We start from the raw sequence: 27,735 nt of genomic DNA, 5'->3' as shown, positions 1-27,735 counted from the left end.
AAGTCAATATGAATATTAATGAACCAAGAATTTCAACTGTGAAGCTGATCATCGCTTTAGGCTTCGCTTTCACCTCATCTGACTCAAGTAGTTTCCACTTGAATTGGCTGGCTGCGTGGTTTGCATAATTCTCATTTCTGCACAGCCCTGACCCTCTACCATCTTTGAACACTCAGTCGTGAACTTTCTCCTTCCACAGCCCTTACCAAAGGCACTGCACTATCATGCCAGTGCAGAGCCCATAAATTACCTGTTTCTCGTGTCTTCCATTAAAAAGCATCCTGCACTTTAGCCTATAGATGGGAAGATAAAACCTATTCATCCACTAACTCTTGAAATGATTAGATGGAACAGTCTCTATCATTTCAGAAAGGCTGGGACTTCAGCCAAGACACTAGACTTAACACAATTATGCTTGCCACAATTGCCCTCGGATATGGACTGAGTAGTGTGTTAAAGGCATCTCTTAATTAATTAGTTTGGAGGACATACATTTTAAATCTCCTATTAGTACATCCATTTGGAATCAGTTCCAAAAAATTAAAAATAAAAATATCCAATGCAACATTACAACGTATGTATGTGACATCGTGACTAATACAGACATTATAGGATAATTCAGGGTTTGACATTTATATGAACATGCATTTTGATCTTTTGTGGCAAGAATCAACATTCTGTGAAAGAAAGAAAAAAATACAAGGTCTGTTAACATCAGTTATTGGCAACATCAGGTATTGAGAACAAGCAATGAACAATACTTTTACATCATTTTAATAATAACAATTAATCATGGGATAGTCCACCCAAAAATGAAATATATAATGATATTTTTTCAAGTTGTTTAAACAAACATTGGTTATATGAACACACATTAATTAACTACTAATTTTTTTTATAATTATATAAAAAAAAACTATTCATGTTGAACCATACGACTGACTAATTTATACTTCTAAATCAGTGTATAATGGATTATGAGCATGCGCATTGAAAAAGCAAATGCATGACTTATTAGTAATTGCAAAAATAATATAAATATAACTATAACTGTTCTTATAATGCAGTATACTGTAGGTCTAAATGAGTCTTATACCTATATTTATAAAATAGTAATACTTATAAATAAGTATAAATGGAGATATACTTCATGGTCTTCATAGAAAGTGTTGTAAAAAGATTGTTGCTAATTGTTTGTTCATGATACCTAATTAACTGATGTTAACAAAAGGAACCTTACTGTAAAAGCCTGTTCAACCCTGAATCCTTTAAGAATAATGACAAACTATTTTTAGCTCTCATCACATTACAATCAATTATAAATACGGACATTTCCATTTATAACCCATTAGGAACATGGCGCATATCTTACCTCTCCCTGGGCACAGATATTTTGGGTTGAGTCCGACACCTTTTGCTGAGTTTGAAGAGTTTGCCGACAATCCGCTGTGCTTTGCTGAGCAGCTGTTGAGTGCTAGTCTCCAACAGTTGAAAGCGTTGCTGAACGCCAGGGTCCATCTTCCAAAAGTACTGCACAGCAGATGTGTTCAGAGCATAGAACGTTGGTAATCTCCTCACAAAATTTTGGAAGTCCTCTAGAAAGGCAGACAAGTGTTGAGAATAAATTACTGGAATTACTTTGCCTCATGTCGGGGGAAAAGAAATCAGTCATGTTCGATAAAATGAGTCAACAGTGAAACTGGGGGTGGAAGGTGAGCAGGTGGAACGTTATTTTCATTCCTTTGATGAAAATTGAAAATTGTCCTGTGTGATTGAACACTGATAGGCGAGGACAGCAAGGTATTTGCAATGAATTGCTAAGAAACGCTAAGCCATTTCTAAGAAGGACAGGCTGATTTTGAAGGAGCACATGTGGTTCAAATTCAACAACAACACCAAAAAATAAACATTAAGTTCTGACAGGATGGCAAGTCGTTAAAGCAAAGCAGAATCACCTCGGCCACACAAATGTCTTCAAGCAGAGGGAAGTTCATTTTCGTTTGTGGCAAGAAAAATCGATAGCCGTGTTACGGTGCTCAACGCCCAAATCAATGCTCTACCTAACATCTAACAAGAAATGATCTCAGTGGCTATAATTAACAACACAGATCCTCATCATAACCCGACAATTCCCGTCTGTGCAGAATTGGATTTTTCATGCAATCAAACATTAGGTAATTGAAAATATTACAAGTTCCATTTTAGATATCCATTGATCAGTCCAAGTTTTGTTTTGATTTTGAATTTCATTACAAAACAAAAACTGTGTGGAGTCCCGACCGAATAGAGAAGCGAACTAGTAGATGATCTCGCTCCAGCAGATGATTGTTGTTTATTTATTTGGTTTACAGTCATTAGGCAGTGGTTTTTCACTCCCTGCTGTTGCTGCAGGAGGTAGAGCTCCAACATGGCTGTGATGCACACAAAAACCTGCTCCGTGCTGGCACAGTGCCCAGCTTAGGGACAAGTAAGCCTGCCAAGTCCAAAACGCTGCTTTACCACAATGACAATGACACTAGATCCCAGGAAGCACTTCCCACTATTTCCTTGTCAGCCATCAAATATAACAAGGTGACAACAATCACTGTATGTGTCAGGGATATTCACAGATCTAAGTGGCATAACATAAATAATTTGGTGCTGGCATGCCACAGGCCTCTCTGAATTGACTAATTAAAAAAAAAATCATAACTATGAAACTTCTTGCGAGACAAAACCATTGCTTGCTTTTGAAACATTTAATGAAATAATTCACCTCGAAGTGATTCTGATTTAATCACCCCCATATGACTGTAAGGATAATTATTTAAGAATTGTGCTGGTGGTTCTTTTCCATGAAATTACTCCCCATTGGGACTAATGGTTTCAATTCAAAAAGGAATAAAAGAATCTTAAAAGTAGTCCATTTGACTCTATATGTTATTAAGTTATACAAAAGCATACAAGAGACTGAAATTTAAATGATTATTCACTGATAAAAGACTGTTCAGACCGATTCAAAAAAGAGATATGTTCACAAACTGCTACTTCTCTCATGAACTTGACAATGTAACGCTATATTTTCAGTGAATACCCATTTAAGCCAATTAGAAACGCTATTGTATAGATTCAAAACACTTTTATGATACATTTATGGTATGTTTATGTCCTTTTAGAAGCTTCAGTTCAAAGCTTCAACATCAGAAGTTTCAATCTCCCCACTTGCATGGAAAAGAGAAATCAGTACAAGTCTCTTTTGTGTTTTACAGAAGAAATGATGACGGAATTAAAAATGTAGGTGAACAATTTATTTTAACTATACATAATGTTTCTTTAAAAGCAACTAGTAAACTTGAAATTTGCAGAATCTTACCAGACTCTTTAAACTCTTGGTTGGCTTGCGTCCATGATTCTCTGATGAGTTTCAGACTGTCCTGCATAGCCTTCAGGTCTTCACTGGGACAGTTGCACTGGGGATAATCGACACTGCATTTGCACCAGCAGTCGTTATCCCGGCACACAAACTCACCCTCGGAGTGACAGCCAATATAACTGAGAGCTGCCTCCACAAATCGGCTCCTTAGGTATTCTGGCAGAATGGCCTGAAGCCCTAAAAGAATGCAAAATTGTTTATATATAAATACATAATATGCATACAAAAATAAGGGTCAGTAAGATTTTTTTTAAACAAATTAATAGCAAGAGCATATTAACTTAATCAAAAGTGACAGTAAAGACATGCATTATGTTCTAAAAAAATATATGTTTCTATTAATCAAATGATCCTGATTTTTTTTATACATGTATGTCAACATTGATTATAATAAGAAATATTACTTGAGCACCAAATAAGCTTATTAGAATGATTTCTGAAGGATCATGTGACACTAAAGGCTGGAGAAATGATGCTGAAAATTCAGCTTTGCCATCACAGGAATAAATTACATTATAAAATATGATAAAATAGAAAACAGTCATTTCGATTTGAAATTATTATAAACATTTTAAAAAAATCACACTGACCCCAAACATTTGGATGGTAGCGTATAGTAAAATGATAAGTAAATCTTTTAAAATAAAAAAAATTTCCATCCTTTTCAAGCTAATATCTTGGAAAATTAAGTGGAACATATTATGTGCTTTTACAACAAAAGATGGTTGTGGAATATTTCTGTGAACAAGCTGCTTCCAATAAAATAATAAAATTCAAAGAATGATAATATCATTGGGAAATCTGGGGTAAAGTTAAATAATGAATGCGCTACCTTGTAGATGAATCTTATTCTCAGGACTCTGAACCAAAACGGAACTGACAGAATCGAGGTTGTCATAGTTACTGCATCCAAGAGGGCCTGTCCTTGTTTCGGTCACCTTAAGGGAAGACAAGAGAAAACACATGACAATACTCTGAGCAAAACAGAGGCAGAAATGACACTGAGGCCATTAAATATGCAGAGCAGGCAGATGACTGTCCAGTGAAATCAGAGTAACATAGTTTTATCCAGTGCTTCTTTTAAATGCATGTCTAACAATATGCCTTTTTGATCTTGTAGAAGTCTACACAGGTTTGCTGTTGAATATAAGAACTATACAATGTTGCATAACTAGTATGCTGTAAAAGTGTCTGTCCAAAATATCATAACGATTCTACCGTTACGCCAAGGACATGACTGTTATTGAAAAAGCTATCATTTGGACCAAATTCAGTAAGGTAGTGAAGGGCAATATTTCACGGTGAAAGTAATGTACTTTCACTGTACGTAAATAGTGAAGGTTAATGGACCTGTTGTGGAAGTAAATGACCAAATGCGACTTGAATTTTACTATCAATTTGGTACATATTAACACAGATATTTCAAATCCAACATGGCTGCAGTTGTGGTAAAAGAGCTATGTATTTTATTGTAAGGTACAGTAATGAAAAGAAATGCAAAGAACTGTTAGAAGAAACGATGTACACTGTTGTTGTGAGGCAAATGGATCAATATTCCAGCGCAGACAAATAGGTAGATATAAGAGTTGAACATCACCCACCATATCACTGACATCTCACTGACAAAACTATCAACATGGTATCTTTATTCCCATCCAAGATTTGTGTTAAAATGGTGCACAATTGCAGCTCAATCATTCCTGACAAAAGCTTCACATTTTTCCCTGACAAAAGTCATTGTATATCAAGGCTCGTCTGACACATAGGAAGAAAACCAACCGCCTGTGGGCAAATATATCTCCCTACCTGTCACTTACAAATTGTTCTCTGTTCTGCATTGTCTTCTTTAATATTTCCCCCGGTGAGTGAATAAAAGTCTTCATGTCTTGTTTGTAGATTAATGGTGACCTGAGATTTCCGTCAGGCGAAACTAACTTTTCTTCTTCTTTGTTGGAAGAAAAGTTGCCTTTGTTCGACATCTACTCGAGGGTCACCGGATAAACGGTGAAGCGGATAAAACTAGACAAAGTAAACACTATAGTGAACCCTTCATGCAGAACGCAGTTGTTGTCATGCAAGTGAACCACTGAAAATGACTGAGGACCTGGAAAAGCCAAGGAAGCATTTCTAATGTGTTACACAAGCAGCAAATCCCCATTATCGAGAGCTGCTTTATTTAATTTCCATTCAGAGTGTTGAAATAACTTTCAAGCCAAAGTGGAATCAGGAGGAAAAGTACAAGTTCAGCAAGCCTACCGCTGGCATTTCCATTCCTCTTATTGACGCGTCCACGCAATTAATTAAAATCCAAGGAGCCTCTACAGGGATCAGCAGATTAATTTCTAACAAAGACAGATGTCCGACTTAAAGGGAAAATTGACCAATTGCAAGTATAAAGATGGCTTTTTCTATGCATAGCAATGAGCCGGTCCGCAACAAGGGCTCGACGGAGCGGAGCATGTGCAGAACTTGGGCTTTCTATAATGAAACGGACAAAAATAGAGAACTGTTGCTGCAGCTAGTGCATCTGAATTGGAAATTCGGAATTTACCTGAGTGTGCACTATGTGCCATCCATTAAAGATGCTGAGTACAAACCACGTGGACTGAAGACTGTGGTTTTTCAAATTATCTGCAATGTTTTATTTGTGCTGACTACATCAGAACTTCCAGCATCAGGCTTTAAAAAGATCAGTGACTGGTGTAAGGTTTGTTTTCAGTGTGGCTCAGGGTTGTATTAAAGGAAATGGGTCAGTTGTGACTTGTAACATTCCCTCTCAATCACTCTGAAGTTCATAAGACTGTCCCCTCTGTCTTTATTAAAGAAGACCTGGCGCCCATGATCCTTTATGTACCATTCTATAAATAGTTATTGTGTCATTCTTTTGACTCTTACTGTCATGCTAAGAGACTAAAACGCTGCCTAGTTTAGAATGGGTAATAACAATTATAGAACATAAGCCTCACTTTAAAGAAAGAGCTCACTTAATTTTTTTTTTTTTTTACATATCCTCATTTGTGTTCCACAGAAGAAAAGTACAGAGCAACATGACAGTAAGACTGTAAAAATCCAAAGTGACTAAAATGATTTGCTAAATAAATATTAGCAATCCATTGCATTTCTCCCACAGTAAATGAGTAAAAACAGACAGTAATTCCCACCTGTGATTAATCCAACAAAGACTCCGGAAAATATCAGGATGAGTGGGCCTGCGTAACCACATATTTGAATAATAATGGATTTTAAGATACCGATCCCAGCTTTTTTGATATGCTAGAAATGCCATTAATGTTTCATGAGCATTGGCTCTTATTATAATATTGCTTTACACAAAGTTCCAGATAGAATGGGGCTGTATTTAATCAGTGAGCATTAGTCAAAAGGCATTTTCCTATTTGCATCAGGCATGTTTTCAGACTGCATTGAAACAATCTTTGAGATATTCAAGCAGCTGTTTTCATAAAAAGTCCCTTTCCGGTGGGTTAGTGTACCCCTCGCTTCAATGTGTGCTATGTGGGAAGCTTATCATTGGAGGAAAGTATGCATTAGAATGGAATTATACCCTTCTCTACAGAAAATGGGACTTTATTGAAAGCAGCAGGGAATCCTCAGCGAGGCTAGTAGCGGTTAATGCTCTCAGCTTCAGCTAGTGAAATCTTAGAACGAAACACAAAGGCATGCTCTCTACAAGAGAGCTTCATCTGCGTGCATTAGCTGGAAATTCTTTTTGATTTTTCAAGCGTTTTTCTCCTCGCAGTAGGATTCGGAAGTTCTCGTTCTGGTTTATGACAGTTAAGAGGGGGAGACTGGGGGAGGTGTGGAGGTGCTGGCAGAGTTTTCATGCCTCCCAGCTTGTGCTCGGGATGCTTGACTGATGACCCAGGCAAACGTCAAAGCACTACCAGTGGGAAAATGCCCAACTCTTTCTCTGAATCATAATTTTTCATAACGTTTTCCACAGTTCATATACTCTACCACAGAGTTAGTGAGAGTATTCATAGCATGCAAAAGGTTTTCCCTTGCTTAACAGAGAAGAACGTGACTGAGTAAACAGGAGAAAGGGAATATAAATGTTAAAAAAACTGAAACATTTCGTATTATTGAGTATTATAAAAAATTATGTGTATTATTTTTGAACACATTAGTCTACTCCAAAATGAAAATTCTGTCATCATTTACTCACCCTCATGTTGTTCCAAACCTGTATTACTTACTTTCTTCTGATGTACATAAAATTAAATATTTTGAGAAATGTTGGTACAGTAACTAGTCAAGTCAAAGCACCTTTATTTATATAGCGCTTTTTACAATACAGATTGTTTCATAGCAGCTTTATAGTGATAAACTGGAAAATAATGATTCAGTGACGCAGACAGAATTAAATTTCACTGTAAAGCAGCTCTAGAAAGACAATAGTAAACAGTCATTATTGTTGATTCAGTTTGGTTTAATAACTGTGTAAAGTTCATCAATTATGGAATGAGTTCAACTCAGCTATAAAGCAGCTCTGGAGAAAACAGTGATGTCATCATTCAGCTCAGTTCAGTTCTCATCTAATGGTGTCAGTTACAGTCAAGTCAATAATATTGCTGAATAGTATGTGTCCCCAACTAAGCAAGCCAAAGGTGACAGTAAAAAGGAGAAAACAGTTTTGGTTACCACTGACTTCCATTAAATGGACAAAAATACAATGAAAGTCAAAGGGAACCAAAACTATTGGTACAGGTTTGGAACGACATTTGGGTGAGTAAGTAATGACAGAATATTTATTTATGGGTGGACTATCCCTTTAACACATTAGGGTATGATAATAATAACCATTATTTCTATCATTATTATTAGACAAAATAAACACTTATCAAATCACTAAACACTTACCATTTATAAAATGATTATAACACATATAAAATCAGTCTAGTAGTATTTGGTTACATTTTATATTGTGATTTCACTGACTTAACTTGATTTATCTGTACCATTTATATCTCTGGACAGATTACAGAAAAAAAATGAGAGGGGATGATGGTGAAGAAATTATTGCACAAATAAGAGACTCACTATGAAATAATTTATGTCTAATGAGAGGGGCAAACAGTCACAGAATTTAGAGCAGGCTCAATCCTGCAAAACTGATGTGGATGAGGAATACAAGAGGATCGCGTGTGGTAAGGAGAAACAGAGTCTGTGCCAGATGGGGGCATGAACAATCAAAGGATATCGGATTGTTCAAATGAAGATCACGATTAATCAGAAAATTGATATTTTTACTGAGTCCCATTCATTAGAAAATCAAAGTTCTAATGAGTCCTTGAACCATTGCCCGATGTCCATCCAAGCCTCTTCAGAGTTATAAATACTGGCTGCTTAGCATGATGGCTTGCAAGTATATCACCTTGATTGCAGAAGGCATGTCAGGCACATCATGCAGTCGGACATTAAAATGCGCAGCCCTGACTACCCCAACCATTCTTATCTATCTAAACATGCCCTATTGTTATAAACCTCACATAACACTCCTCCCTCCTGTAAATCAAAATGAAATGTTGTGACTGATGTCAACTGGCACTCACTGCATTTCCCGTCCACCGTCGTGTCTGACTATGGAGGTTAAAGATGCATTTATTATTGGCGGTGCAGAAAATCCTCCTCATAAGTCTCTTATTCATTAGAGCCTGACACCTCACTTATATTCAAAATGGCTGACGAATGAGCTGGGCTCTCAAAGAAATTATTGAAATGGAACAGATAATTTGTCACACTGATGCATAATTCCAACAGCACTTTCATATTTATTTATTTGCTATATTCCTTCTATACCCTCCCCCAAGAAGATATCTCTTCCATTTGAGCAAACCACTCTCTCTCATACGTATGTTTGCCACAGAGAGAATCACCAATTTGGTATAGAGAGCCTTTCTATTCACATCCGTCTTCATCCACATGAGGTAAAAATCCATGGGCTGAATTAAAGACTGCTGATCCTGAGAATATTTCACATCAATCACCTAAAATGCCAGGTAAATAAAGCCATCTAAAAGGACCTCCATCTACTTATTTCCATCAAGATAGCTTACAAGCTCTAAAGCTTAGACACGTGCTGTCAGTAGGCAATGTGTCTTGTACCCTGTAACACCCCCCCTACCCCCCACCCCACCCCACCCCACCCCCCGCGCCCTCGCTACGTTATTAACAATTTCAAGACATTGTAATGGTAGTAAAGACATTGTTAAAAAAGTCCATGTGGCTACAGTGGTTCAACCTTAATGTAAAGCGACGGGAATATTTTTTGTGCGCAAAATACAAAAATAACGACGTTATTCAGCAATTTCTTCTCTTCCGTGTCAGTCTCTGACGTTGTAAACACAGTGCGGCACTTACAGGTTCTACGTCAGAAGCTCCTGCATCAGCTCACGTGAAAAGCTTGTGGTTTTTGGATATTTGAATCTAAAAATCTTACATATTGCGCCATTAAAGAAATTATTAATATATTAATATAATAAATATAATGTTATAAAACACTCCTATTTCAAATAAATGCATTCTATTCATTAAAGAATCCTAAAAAAATATCAAAGTCTCTACAAAAATATTAAGCAGCACAACTGTTTTTTATATTGATAATAATAAGAAATGAAATGTCATTTACTTAAAATAATATTTCACAGCATTGCTGTTTTTACTGTGTTTGCAGCTTTGGTGAGCATAAGAGACTTCTTTCAAATACATTTCTTTTCTTTAGTATAAGCATAAAAATTAATCTTAAATCGAACCATTAACAAACTGGAATCATTAATCGAAAAATTGTTTACAATTCCTATCCTCCCAAGTCAACACAGATTAATATGTATAACAGATACTGTACACCTAATGAACCATCCCCTGTTTTCCAGATAACCATTTCAACTCTAACTTCAATAACATGCATTTAAAGTAGAAGTGTGTAGACACAGTGCATCTTGAAGACGGTATTTAACTCATTTGGTGGTGATGTTTCTAGCACAATCACTGACATGACACATATTGCTTGCTACAGATAACTTGCTATGTATTAAATCATGTATGTCTCAAAGAGCTTAAAGCTGAATGTGTGTAAAAACAGTGGCTTTCAAACTAAATTTAACTCAATCAAAAGCTTCTCTGTGCGTATACACATCATTTTGTTCCCACCTGAGTCATTAATACTTTATATCTACACAACCAGAATCACAAGAACAAAAGTGAAGGAAAACTACTGTGCTTTTCTAACATTTAACCCACTTCTTTTGAGCTCCAAATGATGCAGCTGCAAAACAATAGAAACAGCCGAGCTCAAGTCAAACTCCTTTCCAAAAATAAGCACTCAAACGTGGGGTCAGGTCCCCAGGTCTGTGCGCATCTAGGCCACAGGGTTACCTTGATGGCAGTGGAGGCAATCTGGAGGTGGTGCAGTTTTCGCAGAGTACTCTCTCTGTCTATGAAGTAGGAGGCAGCCAGCTGGTGCAGAGCCTCCAGAGTCACAGCCGTGCCATTTGAGTCAGTCAGGTCAGCCGTCCGGCTTAGCCTCCTCTTGTCCACAAATATAGTCAACGCCTCCTCACCTGCAACAAGGGCAAAGCAACATAAAAGAGTGAGGAACGCTGAGGAAAAGAGCTTCATAAAGGATGTTCTTTGTGTTGTAAGGAGTGAGAGTGAAGCAAGGGAATTATCTATTCAGCGAAACTCTGGAACACAGACTACAAGAAGAGAATAGAAGATGGAAAATTGATCAAAGATTTCTTTTTTTTAATACATTTTAGAAATTAATTATTCTGTCATTAAAAAAACATTAACACTTTACATAATGCTCAACAGATCTTGTTTATGATGAGATGGGTTTATATGAAAGTATATCAATTAAAGATAACATTCATGTTAAAGTTTTTAATGAAATCTTATTATACAGCTGTTAACTGATTAAATTATGTAATTGCAAATTATGTTCTGTAATTATTAAGTTCAACATGTTGTGTGGTTGTTGCATGTAGAAGAAAATATACATATATAAAGACACCAGAAAGTAAATTTATGCAACAGAATTCATAGCAGTATGTCAGTTAAAGATAACGTTTCATGGTAAAGTTTTTAATTAAATCTTATAAATTCATTCGATCGCAACTAACATTGTGTAATTACTGAGTTTTTGCAGGTTGTGTGGATGATGCATGTTGGAGAAAATATACATATATAATTAAATACACCAGAAAGTAAATTTATGCAACAGAATTCATAACAGTATGTCAGTTAAAGATAACGTTTCATGGTAAAGTTTTTAATTAAATCTTATAAATACGGCTTTCATTCGATTAAAATATTTAATCGCAACTAACATTGTGTAATTACTGAGTTTGGCAGGTTGTGTGGATGATGCATGTTGGAGAAAATATACATATATAATTAAATACACCAGAAAGTAGATTTATGCAACAGATGCACTTCTAATTCATGTATAATTCAAAAAAAGTTTTTAAATACCACACAAATATCAGTGAAGCAGGTGCATGCACAGCCATATACCTTCATGTGTTCACATTTGTAGAAATGGGGTTGTCTAAAGAGCAGACAGTTTTCAAGAGTAGATGCATGTAAAATGTCCAATTGAATAAATGCATTAAAAAGTATGTTAATTTTGTCAGCCCTAGGTATTACTATCTTTTTTTTTTATTTATTCTCTACAAAAACTGACTGAATCACTTAGTACATTTATCTTAGTGCTCTATTTTTTATGATTGTTTTAGATTTTTGGCTATTGTAGACTTGTAGAATACGTTTTCACATTTCTATCCCAATTGAACTATAATGATTTAAACTGTAAGTTGATCCAGAATTTACTAGAACACTAGCATCTCATGTCATTGTGTACCAAGAGACATAAAAAAAATTTCTCAATGGAAATGATGACATTCTGTAGAAATGAACAGGTATCTTTGTTGAAGTACCTCCGAGTGTAGCTGAAAGCAGAAAGTGAGTGCCATATTTCCTGATGATGTTCTCGGTAATGGCAGCGAGGGTGGGTCTGCGGCCCAACTGTCTGATGGTCTGCATAAACTCTGGATCGAGGGGTAGAGCCACGCCATTGTCCTCTCTCTCCAGAGCCAGGCTGTTCACCCTCCAGCGCCCAAACTCTCTGCAAGGTCACGCACAAACACACACACATACACCCTATTTGGAAATGTCCTTCATTTGAGCCACAATGAACACAGGAGGGAAAAATCCTGACAATCATTTTTTCAACATCTGGGAGACTTTGTTTTAGAATCTGGTTCAGTGTAAGCCACTACAGTTAAAGTTTCTCTGAAATTGGTGCTCTATATACTCCCCAAATGAAAAAAAAAGCAGTTTAAAGAGAGGTCTGAGAAACCTTCACGCAGCTTGAGTACAACGCATATTCGGTTAAGACCTGCTGAGGAGAAAATGCGATGACTGCATGACCCCGTGCCAGCAATTCAAATCATATTATGCATTCTCTTTATTTTTTCCCACCTCAGGAATTGCTCTGGCCTGCTTTAAAAGCTGTTGTCCTCTACATAATGGTGCAATTTGGTTTTAGTTTTTTTTCTTCCGACTTTTGAAGAAGGGCTGACTGGGAGTAATCAGCAACAATGGCAAGCTTCTTTCTTTCACAAATAAAAGGCCAAAGGAAAACAGTTGGAATTTCGTTTGACAAAATAAGTTGCCACTATGTCTTTCATTTACAGCAGCAGCTGCTCAGCACAATACAATAAAATGTTCCTTATATAACGTTCAGTGCTGTAACTAAACTTACGCAACGTAAAAAGTACGCAACAAGACTGTATGGCTGTACTGAGTTATGATATACTTTAAGAGTATGATCATCACCGTATTAAGCTAAAAGTAAAATGCAGTTTGCAAAACACAAAACGAGAGCTTTTCATATAAAACTTTAATACTATATTTCATACACTATATTTTTCACTACATACCTTACTAAAATTACGGAAGCTGGGGAAATACATTTAATAACAATGTGCATTTAAGCATATTTATGCATATTCATATTCATAAATATTATTATTCAATATATTATCAGGGGACGTTAATAGAAACATTTACTATGCAAAATAGAAAATAATCCTAAAAATCTTGCCCAACTAATGGGGTAAAATGACCTTCAACCTCCTGTTCCAGCTGTTATCTGATTTTTGTATGTTTTTATTTATTTATATTTTTTACTTTACTATGGTTAAACATTAAAGTTTCAGTAATGTAAAATACGAAATCAAAGATTTTATTTAAAATCAGATACACTTCGTTCACTCAAACTGAATAAAATACAATGACTGGAAAATCACAAAATCAAAGAAATAGATCTGAAAGATCCATTTATTCCTTTTACGCTCTGTTCTTCTCCCTATTACTTTAAAACACGGAATAATCTGTTCAGTCTGAATTTACAGTCATTTGTGGTTACTGTCACAATATAATGAAAGACTATAAATTCAGAAGGAATGATTCTCAATATAATAATAAGGGAACATAGTTCAGGGTCCAATTCTCACTATTAACTAGTTGCTTAATAGGATTCATGTTACTAGGATATTGGCTGTTTATTAGTACTAATAAAGCAGATATTAATGCCTTATTTTGCATGACCATATTCTACATCCCTTATTCCAACCCAATTCCAACCCAATACCTAAACTTAAAGAGATAGTTCACCCAAAAATGAAAACGCTGTCATCATTTACTCATCCTCAAGCTGTATGATTTCTTTTTTTCTGCTGAACACAAAAGATATTTTGAAGAATGTCGGTAACCAAACAGTTAATGGGCCCCATTGGCTTCCATAGAATGAAAAAAACAACAACACAGGTTTGGAGCAACTTGAGGATGAGTAAATGATGACAGAATTTTCATTTTTGGGTGAACTATACCTTTTACAACAACCTTACTATTAATAAGCAGTAATCAGGAGTTCCATTCCAATCTAAATCAATTACTGTATCCACGATTCCCCATCAACAGAAACCTTTTGATACCAATACACAAATCAGAAACCTCAAAACTGACTGAAAGACTGAACTGAATAAATCACACAAATGTTGTCACAAATGTTGTCACAAATGTCACAATTCAGGACAGCATACCCTAGAGGGCATCTTGCCTCATTATACCCTATATATGATATTGCAATAAATGGCTTGCTAAGTGTGTATGTATCTAAATAATAACAGATGACACTTATTGACAGCAGAAAGGAAGAGCAGCAAGGAAAATGAGACAAAGAAAGACAAATGTAGAGGGAGAGGGAGAGAAAGAGAAAAAAATGGAGAGAGAAAGAATGATCGACACTGTGTCAGAACAAAAGTTTTTGATAGACAGTTATGGATGGAGTTGGAGGCTAATCCACCACTGGGCCCACGCTAGAGCCTCACAGCAGGAGAAGGCATTTTGAAAAACTACCTGCCAGGCTTCCCCACAGAGACCTACGGCTACATGGAGTCAACGGTGAGAACACGCTCCAGAGGAAGAAGTCTGAAGCCAAAGGGAGACTGAGAGTGTCACGGTACAAGCAAATGAGACCAGCTTGTTATGCTGTCGGAAGCAGTGCTATGTTTGAAACATCTGGGTGACTGTTACATTCAGTCTTCGTTAATAGGAAAGAGTCAGATTTATGCAACGTTTTTGCAATATTATGCAATACACTATGGTGAGATTTATGGATAGGTTACATTACATTCAATTATTAAGCAATTATTAATTAGTTTCAAGTAGGCTGCAAAATTAATGAAAAAAAATTACCTGTACATAAATTCTGTAAAACATTGCACCTTGCTAAGCCACACTTATAAAAACAGGTAGAACAGAATGAGTAAAAAGCTGTTAACACATAACACATTCTTGCGTTCAAAAAGATTTAGAGCAACAGAACGGAACAGAATACAGGGGTCTCGAGACCAGTTTTTAAAAGTTTAATAATTTTTGACACGGCACAGGTAATTTCTCACTACAGTTTTGAAAAATTAAGCAAATAAATAAATAAATAGAGAGTAAGATTTTTTTTTTGAAAGAATACTTTTATTTAGCAATGATGTATTAAATGTATCAAAAGTGACACATTTATAATGCAACAACGTATTTCGATTAAAAAAATGCTGTTCTTTTGAAATTTCTATTCATCAAAAAATATATCAAATCATCATGGTTTCCATAAAAATAGTATGTAGCACAACTGTTTTCATCATTGATTATGTTTCTTGAGCTGCAAATCAGCATATTAGAATAAATTCTTAAGGATCATGATCAAAATCTTACCGACCCCAAACTTCTGCCTGGTAATATTCTGTACGTTTGCAATTCATTAATTACAAAGACCATGTATCATTTGTAAAGTAATGCCATTTGCATTTGTGCCCTGCATTGAACATATATTTGCAGGTTCTTTTGCATTTTTAATAACTTTTGCGGCTGTTTTTCCGCTGTTGACCCACAAATATACTATAAGGGGTTTAATCATTTAACACTCTCACAGTCAGGATGGATGGCATTTGTGTCCAAGACTATCAGTGTCAGGCTGATAACTCAAACAGTCCATAAATCTTGAAACTCACGTAATAAATGCTTGCTGCACAAACATGTCAAATGGTGTCAGTCTCTGATTGAAAGCTCGGTGGTTTGACAGCACTCACGGAGGAAGCCAGGTAGATGCACACTTCTTGCAACACACAATCGAAGGGTAAAGAAAAAGTGTCAGTACTCCTGAAGGTTGAAATCATGTTCCAGGGCGGTCAGAGGACCGGCAACATGTGAGAAGTGGCAGTACGCAAGAAAAAGTGAGGGTACGTACATACTGATTAAAAAATAGAAGTGCCGGTACTGTGTACCTGTGCGTACCGGCCCACCTCGAGCACTGCACATGACTATGGATGGTTGTGGCGAGCAGGACGATGGCGTGATTACTGATGAGCGACACCTGCGCGACGCACCGGTCTCGTATATCTCACGGAGGAGCGGAAGAATAAAGGAGGAGCGACGACAGTGAAGAGCGAGAGAGCACAGCCCTGAACTTGTGTTGTGTTTTGTTTTATTGTGACAGCAGTCATCCGTGAGGGGCTGCTTTCTTTACTTTTCGTTTAGTATTTGTTTTGGTATTAAAGTTCTTGAATGTTCACCGGTTCCCACCTCCTTCTTCCCATAACATCTGAACTGCGTTACAATGGTATTGGCAGATGAACTGCTGTTAAAGGGTAATAGTCATGTGTTCTCATGAATAGTATTGAGCGGTAATGCTGACACATGTATATGATTTTTTTTTAATGCTTTTGAAAGAAGTCTCTTATGGCCACCTAGGCTGCATTTATTTGATCAAAAATACTGTAAAAAAAACAGTAAAAATGTGAAATATATATGGACCTCTGACGTGAGTTCATGAGAGCGGCACGACGCATGCGTGAAAACTGAGAAGATGGGAAAGTGTGAAAGGTAAGCCATTCATTTTGCGGCATTGGTAAAGCACTTTTACGTTTTCTCGTTGGTTTCTCACGATTCGGACATCCAGGAAATGCACACTTCAGAACCATTATAGACACTACATTGAGACCTATCTGCGTCATCTTCTCAGTTCTCGCGCATGCGCTGTGGCGCTCTCGTGAACTCAGACAGTCAGAGGCCCACACAGAACAAAATTAATAGTTGAATAAATAAATTGTGCACAAAAAGTATTCTCATTGCTTGATAAACTTAACGTTGAGCCACTGTAGTCACTTGGACTATTTTAACAATGTATTTACTAACTTTTCTGGACCGGCAGATACAATTACCTAGCAGCCTATTGAGCCAGCTCTCAGATTTCATAAAAAATATCTTAATTTGTGTTCCGAAGATGAAAAAAAGTCTTACGGGGTTGGAACAACATGAGGGTGAGTAATTACTAACAGAATTAGCATTTTTGGGTGAACTAACCCTTTAAGGCAGATGCGCCATACCACATATTAGGAATACTTTTAGCTGTGTTGCTATGTGTCATGAGAGGAAGCAAGTGAGTAGTTAACACTGTATAGAGCGAGCGCGAGCGTCTTGCTTATTCCAACGTATCTGCACCAGGCACATTTTTTGACATAACGTGCCACCCAGCATATCCGGTTAAGTCACTGATATATATATATATATATATATATATATATATATATATATATTACAAACTGCTTTCACCTAAAAGTGTCTCCTTGTTTCATGATCCTTTAAAATATGCATGAGATGGTGATAAAACAAGCCAAATGACATTTTTTATATATATATTTCAATAAAATGCCCTTTATTGCCAACTACCAGCTGTGTTTGTATTGTGGTCTTAACTTGATTTTTAATTCAAGACTAACCTGAAGCAAATTGAAAGCTGCTACACCTCATTAGTTGTGTTTATCAAACACTTCTTCATGCTAACATTAATCTGAAGTAAACACGCTCATTAGGGCCTCACTCATTCTACAGCATGAGTCATTTAGGACTTCGAGAAACTTTCCGGACCTAAAATTAGAGCTAATTGGTCAACAAAGGACATTCGCTCTTTATTTAAAGATTATTTCTTCATACTAAAATATTAAGCCATCAAAGCCCCAATCATCATCACTCCTGCCAGTTGTGAGATATGGCTTAAACTACGCACCTTTGTGCACTTCCATCATTCAATTCCCATAAGGGAAGTCCAACAGCTCATCTCTCTCAGTCGAGCTCTGGCCCTGATAAACTGAACAAGGAAAACAATCTACCATAGCAGCCAGTAGGTGTTTTGTCCTTGATTGTGTTTCCAATGCAAGTGCAAGCATACTCAGGGGATATACATGTCTTGAAACATAAATAATGAGACGATTAGCTAGGGCCTGACGCTACTAGCCTGATATCTCTCTCTCCCTCTCCTTCTGTCGATCTCTCTCTCCCTCTCTCACTCCCACCCACCTTTTCACTTTCTCTTATATAGGGTGAATTAGGATTCTGGGAAACCCAGTCTCTCTTGCGCAATTACAAGCAAGTCTATGATAGCTTTAGCATATTCTAACTGGGCTGTCATGTGATAACACCCTATTTGTTGGAATGTTTTGGGCGTGACAATGGAAGTAAATTGTAAAGGTCAAAACTGCAAAACAATGCTCTAGATTACCATAATTCACCCAATGTTGATCTAGGTTGCAAGCTGATTTGATTACTTTTAGAAATACTGACCCCTAACTCCCCCCCTATTTGTCAAGCACCATGAAAGGCGCTTTATAAGTCCAAGTTATTATTACTATTATTATTACTTCCCTTGGTGATGCAAAAATAAACTGGCCATATTGTGTATAAAATGTGAGTCATTCAAAATTAATTTCTTGTTCAAATAACTTTTGTATAAAAGCAATATCACACTAATCATGCTTTTGAATTGAAACTAAATTCTCCTTTGCACTCCTAAAAATAAAGGTTCCATAAGAAGGAGTTTTTTACAGTGTTGCCATAGAATAATATTTTTTGTGTAATTATATAACCTTCCAGTTAACAGTTAAAGAACCATTTCTTCTTAGAGTGAAGAACATTGGAATAATCTAAAGAAAGTAGAAAGTCTCCATGGATGTTAATGGTTCGTCATGGAACCATTGGTGCCAATAAAGAACTGTTTTTAAGAGTTTACCTGATAACATATAACTGGCGAATGAAAATATAATAAGGGCAAAATAAATCCAACAGGTGTGAAATGAAACCATGTCTTTCCACGAATGAAAAAATAAAAAAATAAAAAATTGTCAAGAATGCCATACCGGAACCCCTTCATGTGTTTAATTTGAAATTCCACACTGGTGAACATCACAGTCTTTGCCCCAGTTTGATTTCCAGGACAACACTGAGATATTCTTTGATAAGAGTGGTTCAAAGTATTTCTACAGAACCCAGCTGTCATCCTGTACACAGCACACACACAACTGCATTAAGTTAAATATCTCTCTAAAATAGCACAATGTAGAGCCACTAATTGAGCAATCAATGATCTGAGGCTTTTATGGAGAATGTTCAGACATTATTGTCGTTAGGCTAAACATTTTCCGTCTAAAGCTATTTGGAACGCTGAAGATTCCGGAGGCTAATAGACCTCTAATGCTTCAGGCATTAATAACACTTATGACTTGTACATGTTTAAGAATGTATGATAATTCAATTATATTTATTCATCTTAAACCCTTTCAGAAGCTTTCTTAATTGGAAATATTGATTTATTCAACATTGTCCTCATTCTAAGATTTACCCTCTGATGGAAAAAAAAGCAGCAGTCTGGGTATATGCTATGGCTGTATGTGTTTCTAATTTTAAGATTTTACAAAATCTCCCTTCAAATTAAGATTAATTACATTAATCTAAATAAAATGTTAGACCTAACCTTATGGATTTTACCATTTAACTAAGTCCCTTAATTATCTTGAACAAAAATGATCTTCTTTTGTTTACAGTCCACATATAGCATTAACAGACTTTTATACTGAAGTAATGACTAACTAATTAAGCAAAGGGTAATTAAGTGGTGCATCAACACGATCACATTAAGGGAGGCATTGTCAGGCTTCCCTTACAGCTCAACTCTCCTGCTTATGGATGTATAATTAAAATATTTGATTTAAATATAAGGGGCTCATTTAGCATCTGAAACAAAAAGCAAATAGTTTAAACACAACCATACATTGGAAAGTTGCAGAATATCTCTGTTGTATTTTTTTTTTTTAATGTATGCATTTAAATATTCCTAATACTTTTAATTCCAGTAAAGGACTGAAAGTACACATGTCCTGTCGAATTCTAAAATGAAAAACATCACAGACTCTGCTGACTTTAAGTTCCGTTCCATAGTGCAGGAAAACTTAAGCAAGACAGTGTTTGCGTGGGATAATTACTGCTTATCCTCATTGTTGCTCACACAGCTCTGGCTAAGCCGACAATTGCTGTCACCTTGTGCTCGGGGAAATTCGCTATTAGCATCTCCGGGAGGAACAAGCGAGCACGTACAGTGTGTGCTCCGGCAACCTTTTCCGCTGCCATCGGCTTGTCCGCCTCACCCACCCATCCTTCCGTGCAGAACCCTCCCATCATACACTTGTCAAGCAGCATATGTCTGGTGTTTTATGAGATCCCTTTCATGCATCTGACAGGAAGGATAGACACTACTAAGTCTTTACAGTACCCTTGGGCTCTGTTCGACCTTTGGCGGAAGGTAAATGGGGAGAATGAGAATATAACATATGCCACAAATTTACCTTTAATCTATGTCACCGCACACCAACCTACGTTACCAAAAGCAAGTTATGAATTTGTAAAAAGCTAGGTGTGTTTCCGCAATCTGCGGATGCTGATGATGTCCAATTTTGAGGTGAGAATGTTTTGGTGGGGATTTATTATCCTGACGGATTTTACAACCACGCAGGTGGGACAGCAGCTCAAGTTATGCAGTTTTATTTACAACGATTGTGTAATGAACACGGTTTTGCGTCAAATATAAAGTAGCACTGGACTATGAAAAAAATTCAAAATTCTCATTGCTGGAGTTCATTTTACAAGAACACTATTTCATTCTTTCTACTTAAAAATGTCATGTATAATCCAAAGTGTTACTTGGCATTTCTTTGTAATTATTTGTGAAATCTACTAGCAATTTTGAGTGAAAATTGTTTCTACTTGTTTTTCCTCACACACTGCATTTCTGTTTTCAAAGAAAAGATGACAGAATGTCTGACACATGCACACACACATAATTAAGGCTTATAAAACTGTTCCAGTGTCACACATCATTATCTTTTCTCAAATGTCTCATTCAAGGCAAAGAGTGTTAAGAGGCCAGGAAGCAGAAATGATTCTTTCTCAACTCAGATCAACGCAGATGCAAACTGGTCCCTCTCTGTACTGCCAGTGTGAGAGCAAAGTACTTAAAAGTCATTCAGAAGGCACAAGGGATGTTGGGATAGGAGCCCTGCTTAGCATGTAAAGTAAAACTATGTGCTTAGACAGGCGCACTCCAGCACTCACACACACATACGCAGACAAAGCTGCAGGTTTCCACCAGCAGGGGGAGATCTGACATTGAGAAAGCACAACTGTACTTTTGTTGACTCCTAGTCTGTCTCTAGCAAAAAATAAAGCCAGTGGAGCATTCACAGATGCACACGTATGTCGAGGAGAGAGTGTCTGACTAACCCCAATGTTGCCATCTCCATCTGCGCCTGGCAGCGTGGTCCAGCGGCCCTGCCAAATGAGCGTGTCAGTCAGGTTCAGTACAGCCAACTCTTTTCCAGCTTTTCTCTCCTCCCCTTTTGGGCTGTTTATCACTTCATCTAATCCTCAGCTCTAACTCAGCACAACTTCCCTCAACACCTCACCTCACATCAGTTGCGACTAATAATCTGGCATTAAAAGTTTTTAACTACTCTTTAAACTTGAAAACAGCTGTAAAGTAACTCCTCATGTGCAGATGTTTCCCCAACATCTCTCTCTCTCTCTCTCTCTCTCTCTCTCTCTCTCTCTCAATATATATATATATATATATATATATATATATATATATATATATATATATATATATATATATTGCTTTATATTGCATAGTTGTATCTACAATAGCGTTTTCCACAAGTCCAACCATGTGGCAATTTGCATGTGGAAGGTTCTTTTCTTTTGTATTCCATGTGAAAGCAAAATGAGCCAGCCTCCATTAAAGTATCTTGTTAACTTTTTTATTAAACAGGAATATGTGTTCAAATAAAATGAAAAAGCACCATATATTCGCATATCATTAATAGGAACACATTCTAAACATCACTGGCAATAAACAACAGAAGTAATTATCCAACTCACCTGTAAATCTTGTATTTGGTTGTGAAGCCCTGTTGATAACGCTCCACAAATTCTGCAAATTCCTGTGAGTGATGAAAAGGCCCTTTATCTGAAAGGAGCCACCCAAACGGACCAGCGGCATCATGGGAGGCTGCCACAGGGGCTAGAACCCAGCAGTGAAGGCTTAGTACAACACACACCCATAGACTCATCAGATACGCCAGTCTAAAATCAGTACACTGGCAGCTCATGCTTCACCCTGCGACTCGACATTCTCTCCGAACTTTCCTTGCCCTCTGAAACAACAAAGACAATACAGTGAATTCAAGTATAACTGTGTCCTGACACCTCTTTTTTTTTCAAACACAGTAGTAAAGACAGTTAAAGTCCAGGGTTTTCAGTCTGGGGTCCCTAAAGTATTATAAGTCTATACCGGTACATGTATGTATAATATACTAATATAATTTACTATATAGGCCTAAGACATAAAGTTTAAATTATTATGACATTTCTAACTATTAACTAATTTTTATCTTTCTTACTATCATTCTTTTAAGCATTAAATAATGTAGTAATGGTAATCACTGTTCTTATTAAAAGCCTTTATAAAGTGATACTGAAAAAATCTAGCTTCTTTAAGATGGAGGTCCCTGAATCTGGCTGGGGGGTCCCAGATTGAAAACCCTTGACTTAACGTATCTTAAAATAGAATTAAGCTATTCAAATATATTCCATACACAGGCATGTAACAATATACATTATATTGTCATTCTTTTCTGCCATTTTCCATCCCACCAGGGTTTTAGAAACAACCTTCTCATTAATAATGTTAAATCGCAAGCATTTTCTCTAATGCAAATAAAAGGATTATGTAGAGATCATGCATGCAATTATAATGAGCATTTTCAATTATTATTATAAAAATGAGTTGAAATAGTTCATTACAGTTAAACTTGTTTAATTCAATGATTAGGCTATAGTTATAGTAAGTTTAACCTACCTTTTCTAGTTGTCCGATGTTTCAACCACTGAAGTCAACAACCTCTGCAGTTTTACGATTAAAGGCAAATGACTGTAAACGCAAAGCATAGGCAAATTGTTGAGGGTGACCTTTAAAGATTTGGCTCAGTTCAACTTGTTTTAAACACCTTCGCGATGCGAGAAGAGCCCTGGAAACCCAGCATCCAACTCTCTGCTTCCACTATGGTGTATATTTCCAACGTCTTGTGCCGTATAATCCGGGTGAACAGAAGGAAAAAACTATCGTGATTAGAAGCGGTCGCCCTGTCTTCACTCTTCTCTCTCCAAGTAGACGGGTCTCTTATGAATTGGAAGTTACGCTGAAGCAATCCCATAACCATTAACGACTGACGCGATTAAAGTCTACTGTTTCCCCTCGATATAGTAACTTAACCCGGTCCCCAAGAAGCACTATTTAAATGCAGACTCCAGTGGTCCACAGCAACTGCGCGTATGTCGGATGCTGAAACTCGACGGTTCCCATACACACCATGAAAAAATCCTATTTATTTCAGAGACAAGCCTCCTCCACTCCTCATTGGCTGTTCCTGAGCAAGAGGGGCGGGGTTTCACTGCTGAGAGAATGTCGCTACTTTGTCAGGGTGACAGTGAGTTTGAACATTATGTGCTTGTTATGAACATAATATTGTGCTTATTTATGAATGGGATATTTATGATACAAATAGTAGCCTACTCGAGCTGCAAGATTTATATTGTATTATTAATTCTACACATCATTACTCACATAGTCTAGCTGATAGTCGTAAACTAGCCTATAGCCTATTAGAAAATTGCTTGAATTGAGATTTAGGCCTATTGGGCTTACTGTACTCCTGGGACCCAGGAATATACTTTTGTCCATACATGTCACGACCTGAGTGTCCTGTAAAGAGCACATTCAGGACTTTTCAGAGATACCAAATGTTTGGAGGTTTCACCATGAAAAACAACTTATCTTTGGTCTTTAAAAATGCCTGACATTAATTTAGTGATCAAATGTAGCACTCTTATGGAAATATGATAATATATCAGGAAAACGTTATGGGGTTTCAAAACAAAAAATGACTTTCTATTACAGAACAGGGCATTGATTTCATACATGCCCACTGTAGAGGACATCAGGACTTAAATCATATTTATCAGGCATTTTGGGAGACACAACAAGTGAATATGGAAATAAATTATACATCAATATTATATATTATACATAATATTCCTATGAAATATGATATATTATTATTAAAATGTTGCTAATTATTGCTCCAATTATTACACTTATTTTTTCATTAAATGTTGCTCCAAGAACACATTGATGTGCACATTAGATACAGTGAATAGATACATTGCATTGAATGGAAATATTCATTTATGGCCATTTTACCCACATATTGCATAAAGTAAAATGGTGTTTCAATTCATTCCGTTATCTTTCATAACATAGTTGAGAATCATCTTTATACAAATTTGAGTTCAAATAAATCCTGAAACCCCAAAATGTATTGGTGATTGAAAAAAAAATCCCATTGTTTTTGCCTATACATATAATGTCATGTCATTTTCTTTTTTAAACAACTGAGTCCTGGTGTCCACTACAGAGGACATAGCATAACATATTAACACAACACTAAGGACATTTTTTTACCTTAAAATAATGTTTCCAAAATCGTATCAGTGGTTCATCAAGTCATAACAGGGTGAAAGGCACTTTTGGATTAGCTTTGTGTCCCTATATCTGATATAACCACACTATGCAAGTTTGCCAAACCGGGTCGCGTTTCTTCAAATTAGACTTGCTTTACGTCAAGCGTTACAATAGTCATTATTTAGTTTTTCTTCGTTTCTGATGTCGCAATACATCATACTTTCATGAAATCATGCAACATACTCTACCTTGTCTTTGGACATCGTTCATTCCAAAGCTGGTGCTGGATAAACAGTGAGCGTGCGTGCGACAGTAAGCTGCGGGCAGCGAAACGATGCAGCGGCAATGGACAATTCCGCTTCCAACCTTTAGGGCGAGCGAAGAGGAAAAGTTCCTTAGTGTTGCTTTAATAAAATATCATTTTTCAAAAATGTTTTTTTTTTTTTACCATTTGTTTCCTTTGCTCTAAACAATGTGATAACAAAATATTTTTTTCTCAGGATATATATATATATATATATACACAGTATATAATGTGAGGGATTAGCTTTCATTATGGTCTCACTGTAAACTTTTGGTGAGACAATGGAAAAAAATTAAGAAGAACCTATAGGTTCTTATTCTATAGAATATTTCTGAATAAATTGCCAGTTTTTTCATGGAGGGACATGGAAAAAATGGAAACTGGAAAAACTAATTTACAAACAAATACAATTGCGATATTGCAACAAAATGAACCAACATGATTTACATTAAATATGTGGGTTTAATATAGTATATAATATAATATCACATATCATTTGCTATGTATTTAAAAACAGAAATCATGCAATGGTGGCTTGTCTCTTTGGATTAGGCTATTATGCACAATGCACAAATCAACATTTCCAAGATAAATAATTGCAATCTTTTCAAAACTATAACCATAAGGTTGCACAAAGCAGATAAATTCAGATCAATTAAAATGAAAAACCTCTATCCAGACAGATGAATGTTGTATATTATCTCAAACAGTGGCAATGATTATGTTTGTAATAAGTAGAAGTTTACCATTAAAACAGACTATCAAAAGAGTACACTAAACTGACAATGCTGACATCTCTTTTAAACACAAGAATGAGTAGAAACAGTCTGACATTGGCTTCCAATTGATTCACAGTGATCGACCGTGTGAGGAAATGAGCAATCTTGGGAGGAAAGGAAGGGGAAGAAATCAAAGACAAAATCAAATCAAGTCCTCACAGTGAGAGAGTGAGAGAAATATCAGCACCGTTTTTGCAGAGATATTTGCAGATGATGCGTATAGTGAAGACATCCACAGGACCAACAGAAGATCAGTGGATTGTGCAGAAAACAACTGTTTGACAAAGCTGAGACAGCACTCTTTAAAACCAGTCGGCTGCTGAAGGCGGAGTTGAGATCTGGATCGTGGCAGTGTTTGAGACGACAAAGCAGGGACATTTATCAATGCATAGACAGGAAGTCATTACAACAGGTAAATATTCACTTAAAATGCAGCCTTGATGGAGCCAGTGATGTGCTGGTGAAGAGTAATCAAGGAAGCAAAGTAAAGATAATGTTTTAATTAGCTACCGTCTTGACAGCTGAGGCAGGGTATTTTTGCATATCTCGTTGAATGCATTATGCTTATTCACTTCTTTGCTCATCTCTCTCTCTCCCTCACTCTGCCCCATAATGGCTTCTGTAAATAGTAGCCTACTACGAAAACATGAAATACTGATAATTAGCTTGAAGATGCCCATTACATATTAACTACGTGCAACCAGGTAAAAGTGATGTTTATTAATGCAGTATGTTTGCACCATGAGGTATCACAGGCTATTAACTGTCATAAGCAGTGTGTGAAGCTTTAGTCGCAGTCGCTGCATGTGTAGCTGGAGTGTCAGAGTGTCTCTTCTGGCTGTATGAATCACCCGAATAGTGATGAGGCCAAGCCAGTGTCATGCTCTCCTTCTCTAATGACTCTGACATATGAGCTTTGTTTCACAGTAACAAGCACCATTGCTACAGCTAGAAATGTCTAATGATGATGTCTGAAAAAAAAAAAACATTAACCCTCCCTTCTCAGTGCCAGGTGGTCAATGTGCAGGCCCATAAATCAATCCGCAACGTTGCAAGTTTGTAAGTGGTTTTGTTTAACAGCTACGTAGCTTGCAAACATCACAATCCTGAAGATAAAATTGGTTTATAAATGCCAGTATGCCTCAAAAAAGGGGAGAAAACTAGCATAAAGTCTTAATTCTGTTAGCTCAGTGTACAAATACAGGGTTATGATTCTATTTTCTTATTCATTCTGGTTAAATCTCTGTATTATTTTTGATTTTTCTTTTATAGTAAAAGCTTAAAAAGATCACTGCATAGATTATTTTATATTTTAATATTTTAATGCTAAATAGCACCTTTGTAAAATATAAACTTTCCATAAGCATCCAATCATATTGCCCCTTAGATTGTGGTAGATGAACAATTTAATTACATTTCATGTAATGCACAAATACTTTAGCTTTGTATGATGTTTGTCCCATCTGCCCTCTAGATGATACAATATCTGACAAACTGTGTGTTAAAAAAGATAGCTCAATAGAAAGCATTATCAAAGAAAAAAAATCTAAAGAATTCAAATGAAACAAGTCAACCTATTGTTGGGAAAATAAATAAATATATAAAATAAAAAAAGATGGATGAAAGAATAAAAAGGAGAGTACTGTCATTCCAGACCTCAGGTCATTTGCTAATGGATTTTTTATTTTTTTTAATAAACCACTAAATAGATGCATTATTTGTGTGATGTTCTGCCCTCAAAATGGATCCATCTTGATAT

The 27,735-nt window shown here is 36.4% G+C and overlaps 1 protein-coding gene across 1 annotated transcript in view; it reads right to left on the bottom strand.

The window, feature by feature from the left end:
- The window catches only part of brinp3a.1 (bone morphogenetic protein/retinoic acid inducible neural-specific 3a, tandem duplicate 1), a 28,246-nt gene extending 4,901 nt beyond the window's left edge, over window positions 1-23,345 (bottom strand). The window contains exons 1-7 of the mRNA XM_081381637.1: window positions 23,232-23,345; window positions 22,253-22,527; window positions 12,367-12,554; window positions 10,805-10,989; window positions 4,245-4,350; window positions 3,353-3,589; window positions 1,373-1,595 (exon numbers count right to left, since the gene is read on the bottom strand). Coding sequence (XP_081237763.1) covers window positions 1,373-1,595; window positions 3,353-3,589; window positions 4,245-4,350; window positions 10,805-10,989; window positions 12,367-12,554; window positions 22,253-22,482 — 1,169 coding nt within the window. The 5' untranslated portion in view covers window positions 22,483-22,527; window positions 23,232-23,345. The remainder of the gene's footprint in view (window positions 1-1,372; window positions 1,596-3,352; window positions 3,590-4,244; window positions 4,351-10,804; window positions 10,990-12,366; window positions 12,555-22,252; window positions 22,528-23,231) is intronic.
- Window positions 23,346-27,735: the final 4,390 nt, after the last annotated feature.

This window comes from Scardinius erythrophthalmus, assembly GCF_964197995.2.
Source record: "Scardinius erythrophthalmus genome assembly, chromosome: 12".
In the NCBI taxonomy this organism is placed as follows: Eukaryota; Metazoa; Chordata; class Actinopteri; order Cypriniformes; family Leuciscidae; genus Scardinius; species Scardinius erythrophthalmus.
This window is presented reverse-complemented; position numbering and strand designations above follow the sequence as displayed.